Below are 26,454 nucleotides of genomic sequence, written 5' to 3'. Positions count from 1 at the left end.
TATCGTCCATAGTTACCTTTCAAGGCCACCACACAGACACAAAAATCCCCCGTATAGCCTTAACAGACTGTTGGGGTAAGTGCTGTTAGCGAGTAGCACCTACGAAGACCGGCATGGCCGCCTTTGTCTCCCCAGTGGCGAAGTTCACAACACCGCACCGGCTACTCATTTGAGGCCGAGTCGACCTAGAGGGAGGCCAAGCACCGGTTCAAGATAACTGCCACCATAGGTGTGTTGGTAGCCGTGAGCGGGAATCGAACCCAGGCCCGCCAGGATGAGCAGCGCAACGTGGCGCTAACCGCTGCACCACCGCTCCCCACCAAGGCGACACCGCCAATGTTATATTCAATCGGGTGGGGGGGGGGGTGCAATGAGAATGCCCGAGAACCGGAAGAGCCATATAAGGAGTTTGTCACTCCCCGCGTGACGTCCGCGCCCGAGTCTATATATAGACCCTGGGGCCGCTCTGTGTTCAGACGGCGCAGAGCGTGATCATCATCATCGGCATCGCCGCAGCGCGCTCGGATGGGTTCAATTAACATCGACCAATCCTGCGACTGTTAATTCGTCGCGAAGAGGGCCAATTGGATCATCGGCCCCGCTTATAGCAACAATTAACGTTTGATTGACGCGAGCGCGCGTGCGTGTGTGTGTATATATTTAACAAATATATAAACGCGCGCGCGTGTCGTTCGATAGGGGTTTTGAACGACGTTAGCGGTGTCCACAACACCAACAGTGAGGCTACCGAGGAGATTTCGTCATCGGCGGCGGTATTTTAAATCGATCGATCGATCGGTCGTCGGTTCGTCATTGGGACCTCCGGAGAGATGACGCGACATCAGAAGCCGTCGCTTGTCGCTCCCGGCATCGTTGAAATTAAGAGCCAGGTAAGGATTTTGTGGGGTGGGGTTTGGTGGGGGGGTGTTTGGTGGTGGGGGGGGGTGTTTGGTGGGGGGGGGGATTTCGCTCAAATGTGTGCGTATCGCGTGCGGTTACGACCAAATTTTAAGCGACGCCAATTTTCTATTTGTAAATCAGATCAGCGTAAAGCGCGTTACTCCTCTGCATAGCCGCACACACACAGGACAGAGACCCCCCCCCCCACACCCTCCCACACCCGTGTAGCCTGTCACAGACTGATGGGGCAAGTGCTGTTAGCGAGCACCTATTAAGGCCAGGGTGGGTGGCCAGCGCCACGCCCGGCCGCCTTTGTCTCCTGAGTTGCGATGGGGTTTTTTTTTTAACACCGCACCAGGTTACTCATTTGGGGCTGAGTCGACCTAGGGAAAACCCCGGGGACCGGTTCAGATAAAACGTCACCGGCGTATTGGTGGCCGTGAGCGGGAGTCGAACTCGGGACCGCTGGGTTCGTAGCATTATTACATTGACACCTTCATACGCTCTTTGTTTACAAAGATAATTTCATTGCATCGATATTTGACCATACTTCACCACTCTAGTCAATGCAAGATCGCACCTCCGATTAGCACGGTTCGCTACGTACGGTGCGAAAGAAGTTCAACATACAAGATGCGTGTATAGATACGAGCACGTACAGTACGTGCGTATACATATACACAAGAAAGACAAAGTTCCCACGCCGCGCGTGTAGCCTGCGCAGGCTGCTGGGGCAAGTGCATGGTGATAACTTATTCAGATCGGTACGACGCGCAAAGGTGTCATTACCGATCCCATCTTTCCATAATTTTTTCGGGACGAAATCTTTTCCTGCCCGGCCACGGCTAACATCAGTGGCGAGTGATAATCCGAACCCGTTCCCGGGCCGCCAGCCCTTCAACAACCCGTACTGACCGGCGTGGTGAAGAATGGTCAAACAGGCACCGTGACCAGCACGGCACGGGGAGAGAGACCTTCATCCAGCTGTGGTTTAGATGGGCTTGGCTCCCCGTCGTAGGAATGTGGAATTTCCACTGAAATGCTTCTTTTAAGCCAGAATTACCTTCGGTTGTTGTTTTTTTAACTATGCATTGGGTTGTGTGGCCCATGCAGCCACGAGAGATCGCTATATTAGCCGCAACGTAGATTTGAATCTAAACGCCGAATCGTTTGACATCCAATGTAAAACAGGTCAAGGCACAGCCCTGAAATTGCTCACTCGCGCCACTGCTGATGGAAGGGGCCTCCACTTGAGGGATCTCTAGAAAGGGTCTTTAGTCTACTCTTCCACGTCTATCCATCTGAACATACATATGTCCATCTATCAGTTCATCCGTCCATCTGACCATCCACTTGTCCACCCATCCACTTGTCCACCCATCCACTCCTGCATTCATCTCCTTGTCCATCCATCCGACCACCCATCCACGTGCCTACCCATCCACTTGTCCACCCATCCACTTGTCCACCTATCCACTCCTGCATACATCCACTTGTCCACCGATCCAATTTGTCTCGCCCTTCCGCCTGACCCGTCCGTCTCTGCGCCCCGTCCACCAGTTTGGCGCGGAGTTCCGGCGCGTGTCGATCGCCCGGTGTCCACCCCCGCGTTTGGAGGAGTTCCGGGCCCTGCTGCTGAGGCTGCACGGCCTGGCAGGGATGGTGGGAGGAGCGAGCGCAGGAGGCAGCAAGAAGACAGCAGCAGGAGCAGCAGGAGGAGGAGGAAGACGAGGACGAGGAGGTGGAGGGGAACTGGTCGTGTGCTACACGGTGTCCGACGGGAGTCTGCTGCCCATCACGAACAGCCACAACTTCGCCAAGGCCATAGCGGGGGCGGCACCGCTCCTGCGAATCACCGTCACCATCGCAGGTGAGCGGCTGCGGTGGGTTGACCATGCCGCAGGTGCAGGGGCCGTTGTTAACTACCTCGCGGGCTGCTATGCAGGAGGTCGTGGGTGGGTTTGCTTCCGACCCTGACGACACCTGCTGTATATTTGGAGTTTGGGTGTCTCTCTCCACGTGGTCGCGTGGATTTTTCTCCGCGTCCTCCGGTTTTTCCTCCACATTTAGAATCAACATCACGCGTTTGGAGTATTTGGCTGCGATACATGATGCGTGCTGCTCAGCACCACGAGGGCGCTGCAGTGGCTAGGAGATGTTAACTACCTCGCCCGGTATACAGGAGGTCATAGGTTCGATCCCGAACCCTCACGCCTGCTGCATATTTGGAGTTTGGGTGTCTCTCTCCACGTGGTCACATGGATTTTTCTCCGGGTCTTTCCGTTTTTCCCTCCACAATTAGAATCAACAATGTGCGTTTAGAGTGTTTGGCTGCTGTACATTTCCACGCGATAAGCCACTTCGTTGAGCTATCATTTGTGATGAGCCAGGTCGCATCTGAAAAAGAGCTATTTTAGCTCAGTGGGCCTTACCTGGTAAAATATAAATAGTTATCGTTAGTTGGACTGATGGGAATATTTATTTGTCAACGTCACGTGGAACACGTGCACACGCACAAAACACGTGTACACACGCACAGAACGCGTGTACACACGTGCACCCGAGATCTCAATCTCAATTTGAAACCGGCTCTGTTAACACGGACAGCGTGAATTGTTTAGCGCGTCGGGTGTGGGACGCGTTTAGCCACGATCGGGCGCGCGCAGCATGGAACGAGGCAACTTGTTTTCGAAAGGTGGAGGAGCGATTTGGTGAACGCAGAACGACGGCGCGTTGGCGGAGGGGAGTGCGGGAAACCCGTGAGCGAGACGCGTTCAGTCGAAAAATCTCTCTGTGGACGTTCAAGATGGAAACGTTCCCCCGCCGATGGGACCGGAGGAGCTCAAGCATTCGGCCCCCGCCCCCCCCCCCTTTTTTTGTGGGAGATTACAGTCATCATCGTTGCGGTGGTAATGACGCCACCGCAATCGCGGGGTTTTAATATTTCGTTTTGTCTTTATTTCGGGGCCCTCGCCGCTGCTATTTTTAAACCTTCGGCACCAAAAACAGACTCTGGTTTTTATTTCTGGAAATTACGCCAGCCGGCAAAATTTGCCAGGTCCGATTAACCAGGCATCCGGTAGTCAATCCACTGCTGGATGAGGGCCCCCCTCCCTCCCCCACGCCACGCGGATCAGTTTGGATCGGTGCGGGGTCTGCGCCGGATGGGGAGCATGGAAGCACGGTACAGTGGTGGACTTTTGACGTTGGCCTCACCGCCCTCTGCCGCCCCGCGGCCGCCTACGGCAACCTGGCGCGCAATTGCCTTGCGAATTAGCCGGGCGGCAGTGGTGGCGGTGGTGGTGGCGGTGGCTACGCTGCTGCTGCACGTGGCTGCCTGTAGTCCCAAGCCACTTGTTAGGAGGCTTTTTAGAACTTTTGGCAAATTTGGCAAATATGGGCCCGAGATGCCGTCACACGATGGCCTGCACTTGTGAATGACGTCGGTGGGGGTGGTGGAGGGTGGCGGAATCTTCAACGTCCGACGCGAGTGAAGCAGACGGCGCCGTGGGAGTATCACTTCCAATTGTCCACGCGCTACCGCCGCAGTAATAACCAGGGCGGCCGCCGGGTGTCGAACCGTGAACTTCTGCAGCAAGTGGGGAACGCGCCGCCGCTGGGCCGCGTCAAATGTCGGGAGGTCGGCTTCGGTGTAAATAGCGGAGCGACAGCCATCATCATCATCATCATCGTCGTCGTAGCTTTTATCATAATCGTAATGATTATCATCATCGTCCTCGCAGTAATTTTCATCAACATCACCGGCATCGGTGGTGCTGGTTGGGGGGGGGGGGGGGGATTGTTCCACCCCTCTTCAACAGAACGGGGATGCTTGCCAAACCGAACATAATGACAACACGAAAGCATCGCTGCACGGTGGCGTCATGGAGAATTTTTATAACCTGGTGGGTGTAGGGCCTCCTCCCCCATACTCGTCTCCCCACGTAAACACGAAATACCGCACGAGAACATTTATTTTACTCAATCCATCGGCCGCACGGCCTTCTGGGATTCTCATCGTCATCAGCAGCAGCAGCAGTGGTAGCATCGGCTCAACGCAAGCGATAAACCCCGGGGGGCCGTCTTTCGACACTCGGTGCCTCATCAGCCGCCTTTTCGGGCGGCATCATTTTGCCACCGCAGATCCCGTCGGCCTGCTCATTCGTAGTGCGAGTGGCGTGTCGGGCGCAGGGGGCAAATCGACCGTCACAGCGTTTGAGACGAGGCTCGGCTCCCGGGCTGCGCACCCCCCCCCACCCCACCCCCCAAACCGTCCACCAGGCAATTTGTATTCCGCTCGCACGCGGGGCCTGCAAGCGGCGGCGGAAATTGAGATTTATCTCTTTGACAGCGCCACGCGAAGGGGTCCGTGGATGCCGTCGAGTAGCGTGGCCGGAGCGAAATCGCCAGGCGGGCCCCCCCCCCCCCCCCCACTTTGGCAGCCTCCCCCCCCCCCCACACTTTGGCAGCCCCCCCCCCCACCTCACCCCAAACCCACGCCCAGCCACACACGATTCCAAAATCCAGGGTTCACGGTTCGATCCGCGAGTAGATTACGCGTACATTAGTATTTCTTCACGGTGAATGTCGCCTGCGAGGGTGACGCGAGGTCGTGACGCCAACCCACGCGCACAACGACAAAGATCCCCCCGTGTAGCCTTAGCAGACTGTCGGGGCAAGTGCTGTTAGCGGGTAGCACCTAATGAAGGCCGGCACTGTGGCACACGAGGGGGTGGGTGGTCAGCACCACGCCCCGGGCGCCTTTGTCTTCCCAATGGTGATGTTTATATATCACACCAGGTACTTATTTGAGGCTGAGTCGACCTAGGGGAGGACTGGTTCAGATAATTATCGCTGGTGTTGGCCGTGAGCGGTAAATCAACTCGGGTGGGCCGGTTCATAGCACAGCGCGTACACACCCACACACAACAACAACTGCCATTCGCCACTAAGTGGCGGTGACGTCACCATGACGCTTGTGCCAGGCCATGTGCACATTGAGGCCATGTGAAGTGTCGAACGCCCGCTGGCAGGAGGTCACGGGGCAGACCCAGCAGGTGCCACGGGTCGACTGACCGAGATGACTGGCTGATGCACCACCTGTGCCCCCTACTGTGCCAACTTGCTGTGCTTTAGCCACCCGCATGCCTGCGTGTGTGTGTGTAGCAGTTGCTATCAGGACAATCTCTCCGCTGGGGTAGGTGTACCGTGAAGTGACTGTTAGACGACACCGCTGCAGGCACACGGTGCCACGCACAGCAGCCGGGGACGCGAGGGGCAGTGGGTGAGAAGGCGTCCAACGTCACAAAGTTTAGAATGTGATGCCCCCTCCCCCACTCACTTCCCCAGCAAACTATTTTTGGGTTACTCACTCACAGTTCTACGCGTACGTTTGTATGTAGGAACGTTGAACCCATTATGCACCGTGCGTTGCCAACCGTGCTAATCGGGTTACTCGCTCACCACAGCCACCACATCGCAACGAACTCCTCCGTGTGCCGTTCACAGCACCGCCACGCAACATCGCGGCGTGAGTCACCGCCGCTGCTATCTCCTCCACCTCCCGTTCCCCCCCGGCAGATGATGCGCAGCTCGCCACCGCGGCCGTCTCCTCCTCCGCCATCGCCAAGCGAGGGGTGTTCTCCGGCCTGCGCGGACGCGACGGCGCCCCCCACGCCTCCCGGCTTCCCGTGGGGCCCCCCCGGGACTTCCACCCGCTGTCGTCCCTCATCGACGTAGACGTGCTGCCGGCGAGCCTGCGTCGCGTGCGGCTCTACCGCCACGGCTCAGCTCGCCCGCTCGGCTTCTACGTGGCCGACCGGAGCGCCGACGGCAGGGCCCGGCTAGGCGGCCGCGGCGGCGCCGGCGTCTTCATCTCGCGGCTGCTGCCCGGTGGTCTGGCCGCCTCGTCGGGCCTCCTCTCCGTCGGGGACCGCGTGCTGGAGGTGAACGGCGCGCCCGTCGCCGGCAAGGGCCTGGACGAGGTGACGGCGATGATGGTGGCCAACGGGCACCACCTCGTCATCACGGTGAGGCCCGCGGAGCTGGAACGGCGGGACGGCGGGGATGACGGAGGAGTCGGAGGAGGAGGGAACGACGATGAGTTCTGGACGCGCGATTCGGGAAGCTCGGAGAGCTCTGTGCAGTCGCTGGTGTCCGACGGCAGCGAAGGGATGAGGTTATCGCGACGGGGGTCGCAGCGCCATCATCATCACCAGCAGCAGCAGCAGAAGAAGAGGAACCACGTAAAGGAAGAGGTCTCTTTGACCTCGCGGAGCGGTGGCGATTCGGACAGCTTGGCGTTAGCGCCGCTCCTGTCCGACACGGAACTGTGGGACAGCGAGGCGGAGGAGGAGGATTTGGTGATCGACCAGATCGGCGTCGATCGCCATGCGGACTTCCCCGCCGCCGGCAAGCCGGGCCGACCGCTGGCCACGTACGACGGTGGTGTGCGGAACTCGCCGTGGGCCCACCGACGGTCGGGCACCGTGACGGAGGAGGGCGGAGTCATCACGCTCTACCTCTGAGGTCCACGTCACGCCTCCGTCGCAATGCGGCGTGAAGTCCGGCGGACGTCTGCGGGTCGCGACGGATCGCCACTCAGTTTCCCGAACCGTCGGGAACTGGACCTTGCGGGCAATGGGTCGGAGCCAACACTTGACGGGTAACTTGGGAGATCCCGATCCATGGATGGCGGAGGACAAGGTCACTCGAGACGGGCATTGGCGTGGCACCCAATGCCCCACGGGAAGAGAAGAACTAAGCGCAGGTGATGGTGTCGATGACCACAATGACGATGATGATCATGACGATGGGACTGTTGAAGTGGTTCCTAGAGGTCGGATGTTACCTGTGCAATGGCCGGAGAAACTGGCAGAAGGATGGAAGTGATGGCGTGGTGGCCTCAGTAGCATTGGCCGTCATGACCTATTGACCTTGTTTCTGGGAGAGGTGGCATTGGTGGAACACGCGTAGATGGTGCGGTGCTCATGTTCATGGATCACAAACGGATGACGGCGATGATGCTCGTGCAGACTATGGCTACGACGACAATAATGATGATGGCGATAATGAAGGTGATGCTACTGATGACGACGACGATGACGACGAAGACGATATCGGAGCGCGTCGGGCCCACAGTCAGGGTTTCGAACTCGCAACGTCCGCACTCGACGGCCGAGCGGTTCGACTGCGGTTGCCACCCAGCCACGTACAGAGTACGCGCAGCTCACTTGCCGTAACAGGGGTCTACCGGCGATCCCTACCCTCGCCCCACAGAGCGGTGGCACCGCAGTTAGCGCACCAAGCTGTAAACATGGTGACCCGAGTTGCAGCCTCGGCCTACAACGTAGGTGTGGTGAGGGATATAGGGGAATATCTTTTCGTACTATTTTTATTTAACCAGGTCGGGTCCACTGAGCTATGTAGATATTTTTTTTAGAAGCGACCTGGCCACGAATGACAGCTCAACGAAGTGGCTCATCACGTGGAAATGTATAGCAGCCAAACACTCAAAACGCACATTATTGATACTAAATGTGGAGGGGAAAACCGGGGGACTCTGAGAAAAATCCACGCGGCAATGGGGAAAGATGCAAACTCCAAATATACAGCAGGCAGTGTCAGGGTTAGGATTGAACCCACGACCTCCTGTATACCAGGCGAGCTAGTTAACATCTCCTAGCCACCGCGGCACCTAACTCCTCCCGCCGCGATACGCCGGAACCACTCCTCCCACCGCCACCCCCGCTTCTAACCGGCGTGGTGAAGTACGGTCAAACAACCCCCCGCGACCCGGCACGGGGGAGGGGGGGGGGGAGGTGGGAGGCCTTCATCCAGCAAACGGATTGACACAAAGGGCTGTATATGAATAATATTATTACTATAGCGGCAATTGTTGTTGTGCGTAATAGAGTAGTTTCGTGACGGCTAAAGTCGTGACGGTCGCGTGTACAGCTGTTGTATCAAGTGCTCTTCACCGATGTCTTATATGCAAAAAGCGCCGCTGTCCCCCGTCCGGAGTCCGTTCAACGTCGCGATGCAAGCGGGGAACGGTGGCGCCGATTTATCTCGCGCACCACCACCACCAACCACCACCCGCCCGCCCCCCCTGCAATGCCGTTGGTGATGTGGGGGGGGGGTATCACGATGCGCCGTACACTAGATCATATGATGTATCGTACGATACGTTGTACGATGTATCGTATGGTGCTTCGTACAATGTACCATACGGTGTATCGTATGGTACATTGTACGATGTACCATATGATACATTGTATGATGTTTGGTATATAACACAATGTATCGTGCGATGCGTAGTCGGGTATCGTGTGAGACATCACCTGGGCTCAATGTATTTTACAATATTATACTATACGAAGACTCATACGAAACTGTAGGATGCATTGTAGGAGAAATCGCCCAGAATCATACGAGACTTCGTCGATGCTGGTGACTGACCCAATACCATCAACAATGTATCGTCGGGTATCGTGCAATACAATACATCAGGCAATGTACCGTACGATACATCATCACAACTCAAACTGTGAATGTGTCTCTGTGTGAGTCGATGGGGTCTCTATGCGAGTGTGTACATCTCTACGCTAACCTCCGAATCTCTATGCGAGTGTGTGGGTCTCGATGCGAGTCTGTGGATCTCTGTGCCAGTCTTTTGGTCCGTGTGCGAGTCACCGTTCACCAGGCCGAGACCGCCGACTCCAGGATCCGCTTCGATCACCCAGGGGGTCAGCAAAACCCGGTTTTAAACCCAGGAAAAGATTCCGGCAGGATGGCGTTTGGTGGATCGGCGTTTCCGACACGGCCGTTTGTGAGCCTCCCAAACTATTCGGGCAATCGTTGAGCTCCCTCCGTTCCTTGCAATGCCATTAGCGGCAATTACGAGTGTAACGCAATAGGGCTGCTGCAGGGAAATTCGAACCGGGTCTCGCGATGCCTAAAACCGTCCAGTAATTTATTATTTGTGTCCAGTGAATTATTTATGCAAATGGCTGTTGGTGTGCGGGGGTGGGTTTGTTCCTCCATGCGATTATTTCTAGAGGTGATGTTTATAGAAGAAGAAAAAAAAATATGGCTTGGTATTGTGTGTCTGTCATTGCATAGAGACCCCATCGGAGACCCATCTCAGTCATTGCCTAGATAGTCCAGTCTGTCTGTCATTGCCTAGAGAGACCAATCTGTCATTGCCTAGAGAGACCAATCTGTCATTGCCTAGAGAGTCCAGTCTGTCTGTCTGTCATTGCCTCGAGACCCCATCGGTGACCAGTCAGTCTATCCGCCTGTTGTTTAGTATTATCTCTCATGTAACTTTTAATGCATTTTTACACCACAAATTCTACTGTGAATTTTCTACATCGAATGCACCGAGCAGCAACGTGATACCGGGCGGTGATGATCGTTGAAAACGAAACTCGCGTGCGTGCGTGCGCGTGTGTGTGTGTGTTTTATATGTGTAAAAACTATTAAAATCTATGAACAAAATGGCATCGCAAGAGTTGTGATGGAACACGGAATGCGTGGCAAATCGCGATCTGTAAGCCGACTGGGGATGCTTCTTGAATTTCCAGATGTAAGTATAGGTTTTACTGCAAGGAACCTCCTGGTTACACCAGCCCACAGGGGATTATTGTGTCGGTCCGTCCGTCGTGCAGGGAGGGGCTGGGTGGGGAGGGAGGGTGGGGATGGGCTGGGTGGGGTGGGGAGGGTGGGGCTGGGTGGGAAGGGGAGGGGCTGGGTGGGGACGGTGGGGAGGGGCTGGGTGGGGAGGGTGGGGCTGGGTGGGGAGGGGCTGGTCACCCCGTGGTGCCCTTATAAAACTCAGCGTTTCACCTACTCACGCCGGCTTGTGCCCGCCCTCACAGTCGGGCATATTTGCGGAATACACCACGCCGCCGTTGACCCTGGCCATTGACCGAGCAACCCGACGTTCCTACCAGCTCCCTCCGCAGGAATGTGTTACCCTTTCTGGCAATAAAACCAGTTGCGTTAAGATGTTAAAACACCAAAGAGAAACCCTTTTGTACGGATTAATGTTTTGCATTAACCACATATACATGAGAACATGCAAACAAAAATACATGCTCTGGTAGTATATGATGATGCGTTGTCTTTGAAACTGATTGGTCCACACCAGAGACGGCTTTCTTTAGAGCCTCGTCTCACTAACAGCGATAGACTCAGAGGACAACACCAGAAGTCGAACAGCACAAGGACAATGCCACTGTCAGGGCATTGAGAGCTTCGGGGTGTTTTAACATCTTAACACAACTGGTTTTATTTGCTGAAAGGGTCAAACCTATTCTGATATTTTGATATACTGGCAAGGGATGTCCCATGACATAAAGCAAGGGTGACGACGCTGAGGATTCTATTTCCAAAGAACCTTCTGGAATATCCACCGCCAGAAGACCACAGTCCACTCGGCAGCATCGTGGGACACCGCAGTTAGAACCAACAGGCGGGTCCGCGTGTAGGCGCACGCGCGTACACACGCAGTACACACACAGTATTCGCATGCAGTACACACAGTGCACACCAGTGACGTGCGGTGAGGTCAATGGCTGGGGAGGCACTGGCTCGTGTCAGAGCAAGATTCACACACGGAGGGGGGCGTGTCCTCACTGTGGGGGGCGTGTTAGACACGTCCCCCTCAGTGAGGCAGATGTGATAGCTGCCTCCCCTGGTGCTTTTTTATTAGCAGTTTCATGGCGAGACCAGCGAGCCTAAATATCTTTATACACATACGTGAAATAAGTTACCTGGAATATGGAAGGCGAGGACATGAAATGAAGGGGTCTACAAACATTACACTGGTGACATACTGAGATAGTAACAGGCACGCGCTTATTGCCCGCGCTCCATCCAGTTACTGAAGGGTTGCGCAATCAGAGGGGAGGCTGAGCTCGTCGCTGCCTCACCTCTCGTCTCTTCCTGTACTTGCAGCTGAGCTCCACAAATTCGGCGATTTTGACTATAAAAATTATTGGAATCGTACAGAAATTACATTTATAACACAGATCGGTGGAAAATTTTTAATATTTATTTTATTTGATTATTCTTTTTTTTTACTTTTCGTAACAGCTATTTTCATTGGAGTATAACAGGTGAGGCTCTGCCTCCCCTGCCTCCCCTGACCGCACGTCCCTGGTGCATACACAGTACACACAGTTCACACATACACAGTGCACACACAGTGTTGTCTCTGTGTGTGTATCTGTGTGTGTGTAGTCTGTTAAGGCTATACGGGGGATCTTTGTCTTTGTAGTGGTTAGCGCTACGCTGTGCTACTAACCCGGCCACCCGAATTCAATTCCCGCTCACGGCCAGCAACCCCAGAGACTATTATCTGAACCGGTCCTGGGCCTCCCCTAGGTCGACTCAGCCTCAAATGAGTACCTGGTGCGGTGTGTCGTAAACATCGCCACTGGGGAGACAAAGGCGGCCGGGCGTGGTGCTGGCCACCCACCCCCTCGTGTGCCCTGCCGAGCTTCATAGGTGTGTCGTGAACAGCACTTGCCCCAACAGTCTGTTAAGGCTACACGGGGGATCTTTGTATCTCTGTATAAGTTGCTGCTTCAGCACACCGGCGTGTTGGAGAGTGAACCCACAACATTCGCAATTCGACGTTTCGCTGGTGATTACAACCAGCTTCATCAGGCGATAGCCGCAATTGTGAAGTCTTCCTGTCTCGATCTTCGGTAGAGGAGTCATGGTGATATCATCACTGTGAGACACAATTTGTCACATTTTGTTACCCAATTGGCTGTGTCGGGTGGTGGAGGGTTTAACGACACATTTGTATTTATGCGAGCTAACCCAAAAAAAACCATTGTGGATCATCGCAAAGCCTATTGGCTTTGACATTGAACCCCTCCTCCCTCCACATCGAAGACACGGGTTGTGGAACCCAATGGCAGAGCCAGGATTTTCAGGTAGGGGGGGGCAACTCTTTCAGCAATGAAAAATGATAGAGGAGTTGTTAGTAAGTAAGGACTTGTCCCTTGCTTTTTATTCGACGCGTGAGCGGCGATGGCGCAGCCATCGATCGAGGGTCGAATTCGAACCGCGTTGTGTGATCGGCATCGCGCTCGCTGAAGGTGAATGCCTTCAGGGAAGTCGTGTCCTGTATACGCAATTGCGCACAATTCTGAGTCACTTATAACTGCTTTGCCGTTACTTATGGACTCAGAATATTGTTTTATCATCTCATAGAGTCCCTGGCATGTAATAATATGCTACACAGTGGCAGTGGGGATCGCAAAATGCCGATTTATTACTAATAAACCCCAATGATCCGATCGAAATGAGGGATTTCGATCGGATCATTTGGGTGGCACGTGCCACCCCCCCCCCCCCCCCCCCCCCCACTGGCTCTACCAGTGGTGGAACCCCATGAACCAGCATCGTCAGAACATCATCAATGTGACGTTGCGTGCGTCTCCTTCATAAGTAGACAAAGACGCAGCCACGTCTTGGCCGCATAATAAACCCAGAGAGACAAATAGAGATAGACGCAGAGATACACAGCGACTCATGGAGCTACACAGCGACTCATGGAGCTGCACAGAGACCCATAGAGATACATTGCAGAAAAGCCAGAGTATCGGAGTGCGATTTTGGCCATGCAATCCCAAACTATGGACCACACAGCAGGCCACTGTGGTCTGTTTAACACGTAGCAGATGACCTATATCATCAATAATAGAGTTTTTGGGGGGTTAAATCGCGTTAAACCCGACACCACCCGACACAGTAAACTAGTAAGGGTTGTAACGTAAACAAAACGTGGCCAATTCGTCACTAGTACAGCCACATCGGTTGTGTGTTGGAGAGCCAAGCCACAACATTTACAATCTGATTACGACGTTTTACGCCAGTAATTACAACCAGCTTCATCAGGCGACAGCCAGATTTGTAGAGAAGTCCACCTGTTTCGTTCCTTATATAGAGGCACCGATGTGGTGACCACGCTTCTGCGCTCTTGCGCAAAGTGGGGGGCGGGGATTAATGAGTCAACGTACATTATGCATGCGCGTTATGCGAGCCCACTGTGTGCATGCGCTCATTCAACGGAGGAGGATGGGGGACAGCAAAACTCCACGAACTCTCTCCGCTGAAGCCCTCTCGTCTCTCGTCGTGGACGAGCGGACCTCGGGCATTGGCATCTGTCATCCATCGAACGCAAGCGTAGAGAGCGAGGCTCTGGAGACCCTTCTGCCGGCAGCGGAATGACCAGGACATTTGCGGGGCTGCGCTTGTACCTGCCAAGTACGCAGCACGTGACCGGACAGCGAGAATCGAGGTGGGAGCGCAGAGACGTCGAGCTCCTGATGCTCGGATAAACCGGCATGTGCAGAAGAACGTAAACACATTTCAACATATTTCTTGTAAGAGTCAGCGGACGAGATTTTTTCAATACTTAGCGAGGCTGTGAATGAATGGCGCCACGGTGACGGGATGTAAACAACCTCGCCTGGTATGCAGGAGGTTGTGGGTTCGATCCCGACCCTGACGCCTGCTGCTGTATATTTTGAGTTTGTCCCTCTCTCTCATCACCATCAGGGTGGCTAGGAGATGTTAACTACCTCGCCTGGTATACAGGAGGTTGTGGGTTCGATCCCGACCCTGACGCCTGCTCTATATTTGGAGTTTGCATCTCTCTCATCACCATCAGGGTGGCTAGGAGATGTTAACTACCTCGCCTGGTATACAGGAGGTTGTGGGTTCGATCCCGACCCTGACGCCTGCTCTATATTTGGAGTTTGCATCTCTCTCATCACCATCAGGGTGGCTAGGAGATGTTAACTACCTCGCCTGATATACAGGAGGTTGTGGGTTCGGTCCCGACCCTGACGCCTGTTGTATATTTGGGGTTTGCGTCTCTCTCTCTCTTTCTCTCCCCGTGGTCGCGTGGATCTGTCTCGGGATCCACCGTTAGAATCAAGATGACGGGTTGAGAGTGCTGGACTGCTCTACACGTCCACGTGATATTGCCACTTCGTCGGTGAGCTATCAATTTGTGGCCAGGTCGCTTTGGGAAAAGAGCGCTGGAGTAACTCGATTGGTCTCATCTGGTAGAAACAATTTTTTTTATTGTTTAGAATGCTCGTCTGTGTGCGTGGCATTTGAATGAGCGTTCGAAGCCGGGGGGTTTCCCACACTCCGATTCTCGCGGTAGAACCACCACCACAATCCGTCGTTCTGCGTTCACCAAATTCAGTCCTCCCCATTCAAAAACGAAGTAACTCGGTAAAGTCACGTAGAAGGGAAGTAATAAAATAAAAAAATAAAACATAATAAAATAATTCTCAGACGATGAATTCAGACGCTGTCTCCCCGACAGACCTGGTCTTCACCCGAGGACGGCTGCTTGCGTTGTGGCCGAAACATCGTGATAATTATTTTATTATGTTTTATTTTATTATTTTATTATTTCCCTTCTACGTGACTTTACCGAAAGAACCAAGAAGATGAATCCCTGCAGTCACGAAAGCTTTAAATCGAAATTTACGAAGTAACTCGTTCCGCGCTGCACGTGCCAGATAATTGTTAATCGCGTCCCGCCTGACGCGCTCAGCAATTTGAACAATGTCTTCGTTAAAAAAAAACGCCCATTCAAATCAAAGATTGGGATCTCAGTGTGCGTGTGTGTGCACGTGTTCCACGTATGTGTGCACGTGTTCCATCTGGGTGTACACGTGTGCACGTGTTCCGTGTGTGTGCACGTGTTCTACGTGTGTCTGCACGTGTTCCATGTGTGTGTGTACACGTGTTACGTGTGTGTGTACACGTGTGCACGTGTCCCACGTGACGGAGACGGCGTCAATTGCTTCGCAGCTCTTGTCCATTCTATTTGTTTTTTTCCTTTCGTCATTTTTGGTGACCCCCCCCCCACATCGCGGTCACCCTTGCAAATGAGACTCTGACCCTGGTCTGTTGAGATCTCTCGCCTGGTCACACAAAGTCAACTGGAAAGCTAAAACTCATTATTATGGACTCACTCATCCCCTACTGCCGAGGCCTATATAACCTCGTGCCACGGCAGATCTCTCGCCAACTTCGGCAAAAAAAATTCGTGCTGTGGTTGTCCCACCTGATGACGATTGCTTGTGTTGCGATCGAAACGTCCTGATCTATTATTTTTCTACTTACGTGACTTTACCGAAAGAACCAAAGAGTATGGATTCCTGCAGTCACGAAAGCTTCAAATCAAGATTCATCCCAATCATTTAACCACTCGGCCACCATCTCACTCACCCATCCACTCATTCACTCACTCACCCATTCATTCACTCACTCTTCCAAGTGAGACTCTTGAGTTTTCACCTGGTTAATAAAAAATATCAACGTTTAAACTTAAAATAATTGACTCACTCGTCATCTCAATCAGTGACGCACTCAACCCATCACTCACCCACCCACTCATTCACTCAATCACGCACTCACCCATCATCATCTCGCTCCTTCACTCAGCCACTAATGCGCTCCCTCGTTCACTCACCCAACCACCCACCCACTCACTCACTCGTTCACTCATCCTGGTCTATTGGGTGCCGCACATGGTCAAACAAAATCGACTTAAATTCAACCTTAAACTTAGTCTGAGTTGGGCACCAACCGCCCGCGTCTCTTCCTCCTCCTCCTCCTCCTCCATCATCTCTTCATCTCTCATCACGATCCGGTCCTGTTATCCCCGAGATCCATCTCGCCGCCCCCATTTTCGGTGACTCTCCAACGCAATAGTCGAAGGGGCAGCCAACGGTGGAGTGTGGTGACGCGCCCGTGGGCTCCCAGAAGCCACGTGAATCTGCGACCTTCGTGACTGCAAGGATTCATATTCTTAAGTTTTTTCGGTAAAGTCACGTAGGTAAAAAATATAAATTAATAAAAGTAAAATAAAAAATAAAATAAAAATCACGACGTTTCGGAGGCAACACAAGCCTCCGTCGGACGGAGGCTTGTGTTGCCTCCGAAACGTCCTGATTTTTTATTTTACTTTAATTAATTTTAATTTTTTACCTACGTTACTTTACCGAAAAAACCTAAGAATATACTTCAATTTGATGCCGGTGAGTTGGCCCCCGCTCGCTCGCCCGCCCATTGCCCAGGGGCGGCTCGCAAATCTACTTACAAATTCGAGTGCGGGTGACACATTCAAGAGCCCCCCTCTTACACCACCTGCTCGTTGACGCCTTTTTTAGGTAAAGCGTGTCGGTTGAGAAATTTTCAAACAGATCTTGGGGATAACATTGACACGTTGAGATTACAGACGCGTACTCTTTGGTTTTTTCGGTAAAGTCACGTAGGTAAAAAAAATTAATAAATTAAATCACGACGTTTCGGGCGCAACACAAGCGTCCTTCTTCAGGTGGGGACAACGTAGCGAAAGCAAAACCGCTTAGGTGTGTCTCATTTAATTTATTTAAATTTTTACCTACGTGACTTTACCGAAAAAATCAGAGTATGAATCATTGCAGTCACGAAAACTTCAAATCTAGAATTACAGACACGGTCTCTGATGGAGGATCTCAACAATGACAGACAGACCGGGTTCTACTGGTGGGGTCTCTAGGCCAGTGGTTCTTAACCCCCTTGGTTTCTCAAACGTTAAAATGTACAATGTCGATACATGCACAGGGTGTGATGAAACAAAGCAAGTTGTTGCTTAACGTGCCCAGTGCTAAATTTGTGTTTCGATTATTTACCTTCTAAAACAACCTGGCCACGTCTCGTACACCCCCCCCCCCCCCCCCACAGCAAGGGGCATCTCGCACCCCCAGCGGATGCGTGCACCCCCAGGTTAAAAACCACTGGCTGGTAACAACGACGAACAGACGTGTGCACACACACACACAGTGGAACACGTGCGCACACACACACGTGAAACACGTGTGCACACACGTGGAACACGTACACACACACACACGTAGAACACGTGCGCACACACACGCACACAGTGGAACACGTGCGCACACACACACGTGGAACACGTGCACACACACGTGGAACACGTGCACACACACACACGTAGAACACGTGTGCACACACACACACACAGTGGAACACGTGCGCACACACACACGTGGAACACGTGTGCACACACACGCGTGGAACACGTACACACACGTGGAACACATGCACACACACACACGTAGAACACGTGCGCACACACACGCACACTGAGATCCCAATCTGAATTTGAACGGGCTTTTTTTCTTAACGAAGACATCGTCAAAATTGTGCCAGGCGGGACACGCGTAACAATCATTGGACACGTGCAGCGCAGGAACGAGTTACTTCGTATTTGAATGGGTAGGACTGCATTTGGTGAACGCAGAACGACGGATTGTGGTGGTCGTGGTCCTACCGCGAGAATCGAAGTGTGGGAAACCCCTGGCTTAGAACGCTCATTCAAATGCCACGTACACAGACGAGCATTCTAAACAATGCCACATGTTTTTGAACGACTGTGGCGCCGCACGAAGCCAAGCGTCGCGATTGTCAGAGGTGCGTGGGAAGGACAACAACACAAATGGGAAGGACGGCAGACAGACCGATGTCTCCTCTGCGCCTACATGCCACAAGCACGTGTTGTCAACCCGCCGCGGAGGAGGGCCTCTCTGCGCCGTGTGGGTCGTGGGGGTTGTTTGACCATACTTCACCACTCTGGTCAGTGCGGGTTTGTGAAGGCAGGAGGCAATGAATCGATTATGAGACGATCGAATTGTTTTGCTGCACCGCCCTCTGCTGCCCACGACAGCCTATAGCACCTGTTTAACACGATGTAGGCTTTCGCGACCAATATAATCCATAATAATATAGTTTTTTTTTACATATAAATGTGTCGTTAAACCTGCCACCACCCGACACACTCAATTAGTAACGTTCGTCACGTAACCCACGTAACCAAAGCGTGTCAAGTGGTTACTAGTTCAGCAGTTAAACCCAAAACATTTACAATTCAAGCACGACGTTTCGCCAGTAATCAACAACCAGCATCATCAGGCGGACAGCCAGAGTTGATGGAGAAATCCTCCAGCTTCGGTCTCGAATAGATGGGGGACAAATGTGATGTCGTCACTTGTGAGCCAATCAGTAGCGAAGGCCAGAGCGGTGGGGTTAATGTAATCACCTGTTATTCTGGTAGGAACCTTCTGGTTACACCAGCCCACGGGATTATTGTGTCCGTCGTACAGGGAGGGGCTGAGTGAGGAGGAAGGGGCTAGGTGGGGAGGGGAGGGTGGGGAGGGGCTGGTTGGGTAGGGTGGGGCTGGGTGGGGAGTGGGAGGGGTGGGGCTGGGTGGGGAGGGGCTGGTCACCCCGTGGTGCCCTTATAAAACTCAACGTTTAACCTACTCACGACGGCTTGTGCCCGCCCTCACAGTCGGGCGTATTTGCGGAATACACCACGCCGCCGTTGACCCTGGCCATTGACCGAGCAACCCAACGTTCCTACCAGCTCCCTCCGCAGGAATGTGTTGCACGGTAGTCGCCCATCCTAGCACTAGCAAACCCGTCAATCCATACGGTCTTCCCGTATTTGTGTACAGGGAAATTGAGTTTTCAGGTCCATACGGTGGCGTACAGCCGTTTCGATTTGGGCAAAAATATGTGTCTATTTGTTTGTGTTTCTCTCCCTATTAAACAATTGTTTAATATTTGTATTATTTTATGATTTCCCTTCTACGTGACTTTACCGAAAGAACCAAGAATATGAATCCCTGCAGTCACGAAAGCTTTAAATTTCAAATTTATCTCCCTTGTGATGGGACTTTGTAGGATGAACGTTGAGATTTATAAGGGCACGGGATGACCAATAAGGTCTGAATTGGTCTATACTAAGGTAGGACACCGATAAGAGGTTGAAAGGAATGTTATACACTACACTATAACTATACACTACACTACTATACACTATATACTATATCATATACTAGCTGTACTACCCGGCTTCGCCCGGGACTTGTATCCACCACGGCCGGCCGCCTTTGTCTCCCCAGTGGCGATGTTAATACGCCACACCAGTTACTCGTTTGAGGCTGAGTCGACCTATGTGAGGTTCAAATAATCTTGATCGGTGGTGGCCATGAGCGGGAATCTAACTCGGTTCGCCGGGTTGGTAGCGCAGCGTAGCGTTAACCACTACACCCACCGCTCCTCACACACACAGACGCACACACACACAGACACACGCAGAAACACACAGACAGACACAGACAGACACAAAGACAGCACGCTAACCACTACACTACCGCTCCCCACACACCACACACGCAGACACACACACAGAACACACACACAGACAGACACACACACACAGACACACAGACAGCACGCTAACCACTACACTACCGCTCCCCACACACCACACACGCACACACACAGACACACACACAGACACACACACACAGACACACACACACAGACACACACACACACAGACACACACAGGCAGCACGCTAAGCACTACACTACCGTTCCTCCTACACACCACACACGCACACACACAGACACACACACACAGACACACACACACAGACACACACACACAGACACACACACACAGACACACACACACAGACACACACACACACACATAGACACAGGCAGTACGCTAAGCACTACACTACCGTTCCCCCTACACAACACACGCGCGCGCGTCCATAGGTACACATACACGCGCTTGCTGCAGACACACACATACACACACATACATAACCGCACATACACACAAACACATACACACACATGCATACACACAAACATACACATACATACAAACACACACATACATACACACAAACACATACACAATACACACACACATACATACAGACACACACATACATACACACAAACACATACAGACACATACATACACACATACATACAGACACACAGACATACACATAAACACATACACACATAGTCATGACCCGGCTTTGCCCGGGACTTGTATCCACCACGCCCGGCCGCCTTTGTCTCCCCAGTGGCGATGTTAATACGCCACACCAGTTACTCGTTTTGAGGCTGAGTCCCTCCCTCGCCACTCTGCCTCCCTCGCCACTCTGCCTCCCTCGCCACTCTGTAGAGGACGTGAAATTTGTATGAATTTACCGCAGAGTGGCGTGTTGGGTGTCGAGGCCTAGCACCGTGCAGAGCCTCCCGCCTTGCCTGATTTTCCCACCCGGCGAACGCTGGGTACGGGTGCCGGTCCCCCCCCCCCCCCCCCGCGCTATTAAAAATGGCGTCCACCCCGCGGAGAAAAGTTGCTACTCGTTGCCAGGGGCAACCGCCGTCCAATGAAAGCGGCGAAGGCGTGGCTAGCCGTTGCCAGGGGCAACCGCCGTCCAATGAAAGTGCAGTCCACACACACACACAGACACACAGACATGAACGATTTTATATATATAGATGTAAACCCAAACGGTTTACCCCGTATTCTTGTGCAGGAAAATCGAGTTTTCAGGTGCATATGGCGTACAGCCGTTTCAATACGGGCAAAAAAGTGTCTTTGTTTGTGTTTCTCCCTTGTGATGGGACTTTGTAGGATGAACGTTGAGATTTACAAGGACACGGAGTGACCAATGAGGCCTGAATTAGTCTGTAAATAAGGTAGGGCACTGATAAGGGATTCACAGGTAGTATGATACGCGCTATTGTTACGGGTTATTAACCAGAGCGGCCTGCCAGATACAAACCGAATGGGCGCCATCGCTGGACCGTGTGTCATCACGATTACGCATCACCAATGGCGAGGCCCTAACCCCCACAGCTAGAATTTTCATTCTTTAAAAAAAAAAAATCGGATTCTCAGCATGCTTTGAATTGTTAAAGTGACGACGTCATCACCCTGTAACTCTATCATCGTCATCGTCTGCCACGATGTATCTACTGCTGGATGAAGGCCTTGCAAAACCGTTGCCCTAATTTCACGATACCGCTGTGAAAACCCTTCCACCTGGATCCCACACGCGAACCGACGTCATCCGCCCACACCTGCGATTGGCACGGTTGGCTGTGTACGGCGCGAAAGAAGTTCAACATCCCGTACATTTATACACCGCACCTGCGATTGGCACGGTTGGTTACGTACGGTGCGCAAAAAGTTGAACACGCATACATAATCTCCACTTTTGCTGCCACTCCGTTATTAGTCTCGTCTGCTGGCCGTCATCCCTTCTGCTGACGCTTTCTACCCGAGTCAATTTGATGTCTCTAACTTGACGTCATGTCCATAACAGAGGGTTTTAGGTTATATTGCGTGAATATATCAATGTGTCGTTAAACCCACCACCACCCGACACTGCCAATTAGTAAGGTTTGCCGCATAAACAAAACATGCCAATTCGTTACTAGTACAGCGCACCGGTGTATTGGAGAGTAAACCCACGACATTTACAATGCGAGTACGACGTTTCGCCAGTAATTGCGACTGGCATCAACTAGTCCTCCAATCCACGTGTTCATCTCTCTCCGTTTTCTCAGCTGAAATTTTATCAAAGAGAAAAAAATCCACCATGATTCCATTGAGTGCCCGTCTGTGCCGCCCAGGGCTTCCTTCAATCGAGTCTGCCCGGGTCAGCGACCGTGCCCGGCTCACCACATCCAGTATACCTATCGCTACGGCTGTCACTACCGGTCACTTGCCACCTGTTCTAAACTAAACTTTTTTATTATTTCACCAGGCAAAGCCCACCTATCTTAAAAGCTATCTTCAAAAAGCGATATTTCCATCACAAATAATAGCTCAACGAAGTGGCTTATCAGCACGCGGAAATGTATAGCAGCAGCAGCAGCGGCCAAATATTCTGAAAATTCTGCACCAGCGGCCAAAGAATCCAGTTCCACCACATTTCCAGTATGCCTCTCACAATGGGGCTTGCGTGTACTGATCACCACGCCGCAAACTTCAACCTCCCAGAGAATGTTGAGCGAGGAATGAGGCCCCCGTGTGGTCGCCCGTGGCTGTCGCTGTGGGCATCTGAACCGGTCCGGTGAGTCTGCCGTCAAGTTGAGCGGAGGGGGGGGACTGAGATTTGAGAAGCCTCAATTGTCGCTCTTGTCGGTCAAGTTTCTCAGAATCGTGACCGTGCTTGGGCCCCGTGCAATGTCAACAACCTCCCCCCCCCCCACCCCATTCGTCTGTCATTGCCTGCACGGATGATCGATGCTGTTCAATTCGCAAACCACAGCTGTTTGTCAACAGTTGACGATATGGCGGCGGGACACCGGGGTCCCGAATGAACGGAAGTCAAAATCGTAATTGATGAATTTCTTTTTGGCGACTCCGTCCCACCGCGCACATAAACTCCGCGACCCGCCTGGCGCAGATCGTTCTGTTGCCGTGTCGTGTCTAAGCGCAGCAGCGAGGACGAATGCGCAGAAGAAACAAAACTTTGAAACTTTGATGAGCGCATCGTGTAGAGCTCGTCGAGAGGAATGGATTTGCCGTATCGTTCGCCTTCAACAGACATACAACGACATCGCAACGCAGTTTATGCGAGAGACGGGGGTTCAGCTCTCGGACACAGACAGAGAGATTCAGGGGCGAAGCGAACCACAGACAAGTCGGAGAAGGGTTAGGGGTTGAAAGCGCGAGAGCATAGAAGTAACGTACAGCAACGGATTGTTCAGCAATTTTCGACAACGAGCAATTCGTCGATGCAATTGGCCAAACATCCAGAACGTGGCAGGGCCCTCCTGAAGAGCAGTCTTGAATCTCGGTAGAAGCCGTAATTATAATATATATTGAGGGGGACACATCCCCCCCCAACATTCAAATATGCTCAAAATGTCCCTCCCAATATAGTGCTATCAAATAGATTTCTGTTTATATTATTGTGGTTATGGTTGTACTTTATTAATCCCTAATCTCTGCCATTAAATACAATGAAACAAGAAAAGCTAAAAAAGAAAAAACAGAGCAATGTAATACAATACACTATTAAACATTATTGTAAAACATAAATTAAAAGTCCATCCTATGTGTTAGTAAAAAAAATGAATATTTTATGCAGGAAACGGCAGGAAATTAGTTTTCAAATTTAGATTTTTTTTCTGGGGGGGGAACCCCAGACCCCCGAGCAGATTTGGCCCCCCCAATGTTGACTCCATGGCTACGGCCTTGATTTTTATGCAAGCTCCCTCTTGCCTGCTTTCACACCATAGCGCATATCTGTAACAAAACAGTGCGGGTTTTACCGGGTGCTTCAAAAAAATGTTTACACTTAGGGGCCGTCCATAAATGACGTCACGCGATTTTGAACGATTTTTGACTCCCCCCCCCCCCTCTCGTCACACGGCGTCACAAAAAGTCAGACCCCCCCCCCCTCAAATATGACGTCACAAAGCTCTGCCCCCCTCCCCCCCCCCAAAATAAATAAAACATGCTGCAAATCGCTTTAAACTATTGTCATTGTAGTGCGTATTTAATGTGGCGCTACACTCTGATGTTGTCGAAAACATTAATTAAAAAGTCTATTTAATTAAGTAGAACGTGTTGTCTATATTTATTTAAAGTTGCGCATTTTGATGTGACGTCACATTTCTCAAAACCCCCCCCACCCCCTCGTCACACATCGTCACAAATGTCTGACCTCCCCCCCCCCCCACCTAGGTGCGTGACGTCATTTATGGACGACCCCTTGCATGGGGTATATAACCTCTTGTAACAGCAGTTCCACTGCTGGATTATTTCTTTCTGCCTGAGGACGACCGCTTGTGTTGCGATCGAAACGTCGTGATATTAAATTTTAAATTGTATATTATTTTTCTACCCACGTGACTTTACCGAAAGAACCAATGAGTACTTACATGAGACTATCGTTTTTCATGGATAATGACGGATAATATATTTACACTGTAACATGATAACAAATGTAATGTTAATAACTTCAAAAAGTCAGTCTCCCACTCGTTCGCCATCATTGTCAACACGTGCCTGGAATCTTCTCCAGGTGGTCTCCAGGACACGGAAGCAGCTAATTTCCTGTGGTATTGTTGCAAATTCTCAGAAGTGTTTAACATTTGTTTAAGCACCTTGTACTCTACCCCAGGACGACCCCTTAATCCCCACACTCACACCCGAGGCGACGTTCCCGAACACACACACACACCCCCTTAAAGGCACCTTTAGCCTGAGAGATGGCGTTTACCACCCATACTCTTAGTTCTTTCGGTAAAGTCACGTAGGTAAAAAAATGAAATTAAAATTAATAAAAATAAAGTAATAAACTCACGACGTTTCGGGGGCAACACAAGTCTCCGTCATCAGGTGGTACCGTCACAGCCAGATTTGCTGCATCAAGTGATGCCCGTCACAGCTAGATTTGCTGCATCAAGTGATGCAGCAAATCTGGCTGTGACGGTCCCACCTGATGACGGAGACTTGTGTTGTCTCCGAAACGTCGTGAGTTTATTATTTAATTTTTATTAATATTAATTTCATTTTTTTACCTACGTGACTACCGAAAGAACTAATCCTTGCAGTCACGATAGCTTCAAATCTAGAATTAGTTTATCACCCACTTTTGGGCTACATTCACAACAAAGCCGTGGGCCAAATCCGGCCTGCCTCCTCTGCCCTTCCCCTGCCCTCCTCTGCCCTTTCCATTCGCCCCTCTGCCCTTCCCCTGCTCCCCCACCGCGTGTCCAAGCTGAGACGCTTTGAGGTTTTCGGGGACCGCTCCTGCTCCCTGCTGGCTGGAGCTCGCGAGCAAATATCGTTGGGGTCTTCCTCCACTCACCCTCATAGCTTTATTTTTGTGATTTCGAAAAGTGTATTGGTTTAGCCATGTTTGTTTGCTGTAGTACAGAGTTAGACTGATGGCCTTAATCTAAGTTGTCTTGTGGTTGTTGTTGTTTGACTTGCATCCCACTGGGATTTTTGCACACAGCATTGGTGTACGGTGATTTTTTTTCTGCAATATTTTCCTGTCTTTTCTCGGATTTTCTGTTTGCACTTAATCACATATTCACTTTAAGATGTTTTTTTGTTCATGTTTTTTGTTTGTTGCGGTTGCACCCGATTCAAGAGCCGAATGGCTCACAGGGCTACACCTAATAAATGAACTTGAACTTTAACCCTCCGCGCGGTTGGTGGGGTTGGTGGGGGGGGGGGTCCCTAGCCGGCCGCACTAACAGTGATCTACTTTTCATCACCCGCTTCCCCTATTGCAGGTGGACCCCAATCCTCCATTGTGTTCTGCCTTGACACTTAGTGGTGCCCTTCCTTATTAGAGACCAACTCAGACCGTATTGGTCATCCCGTGCCCTTATACCTCTCAACGTTCGTCCATTCAAAGTCCCATCACAAGGGAGAAACACAAACAAATAGACGGATAACTTTTTTTTTAACGGCTGTACCGCCGTATGGACCTAAAAACTAAATTTCCCTGCACAAGAAAACGGGGTGAACCGCGTGGGTTGACACGGTGTGTTGTCCTTCCCCCGCACCTCCGATTATCACGGTTAGCTACGTACGGTGCGAAAGAGCTTCAACACACCTAACTACCATACCATCGCTGTGACGCG

The 26,454-nt window shown here is 51.8% G+C and overlaps 1 protein-coding gene across 1 annotated transcript; it reads left to right on the top strand.

Annotated features, from left to right (window-relative positions):
* The first annotated feature begins 488 nt into the window (after nucleotides 1-488).
* Nucleotides 489-10,401, top strand: LOC133357943 (partitioning defective 6 homolog beta-like). The gene is made up of 3 exons (XM_061576146.1): nucleotides 489-890; nucleotides 2,461-2,770; nucleotides 6,481-10,401. Exons 1-3 carry the CDS (start codon nucleotides 831-833, stop codon nucleotides 7,425-7,427), a joined length of 1,317 nt encoding a protein of 438 aa, XP_061432130.1. The 5' UTR covers nucleotides 489-830; the 3' UTR covers nucleotides 7,428-10,401.
* Nucleotides 10,402-26,454: the final 16,053 nt, after the last annotated feature.

The sequence above is a fragment of the Lethenteron reissneri genome, chromosome 60, assembly GCF_015708825.2.
Source record: "Lethenteron reissneri isolate LAM-NWPU_2019-01 chromosome 60, ASM1570882v1, whole genome shotgun sequence".
NCBI lineage: Eukaryota > Metazoa > Chordata > Hyperoartia > Petromyzontiformes > Petromyzontidae > Lethenteron > Lethenteron reissneri.
The sequence above is the reverse complement of the archived record's forward strand: the minus strand, read 5'-3'. Positions and strand labels throughout refer to the sequence as shown.

Coding starts and splice junctions, on each gene's coding strand:
- LOC133357943 (XM_061576146.1), top strand. CDS start 831: ATGACGCGACATCAGAAGCCGTCGCTTGTCGCTCCCGGCATCGTTGAA. Junction 891..2,460: donor TCGTTGAAATTAAGAGCCAG/GTAAGGATTTTG, acceptor CCCGTCCACCAG/TTTGGCGCGGAGTTCCGGCG. Junction 2,771..6,480: donor AATCACCGTCACCATCGCAG/GTGAGCGGCTGC, acceptor CCCCCCCGGCAG/ATGATGCGCAGCTCGCCACC.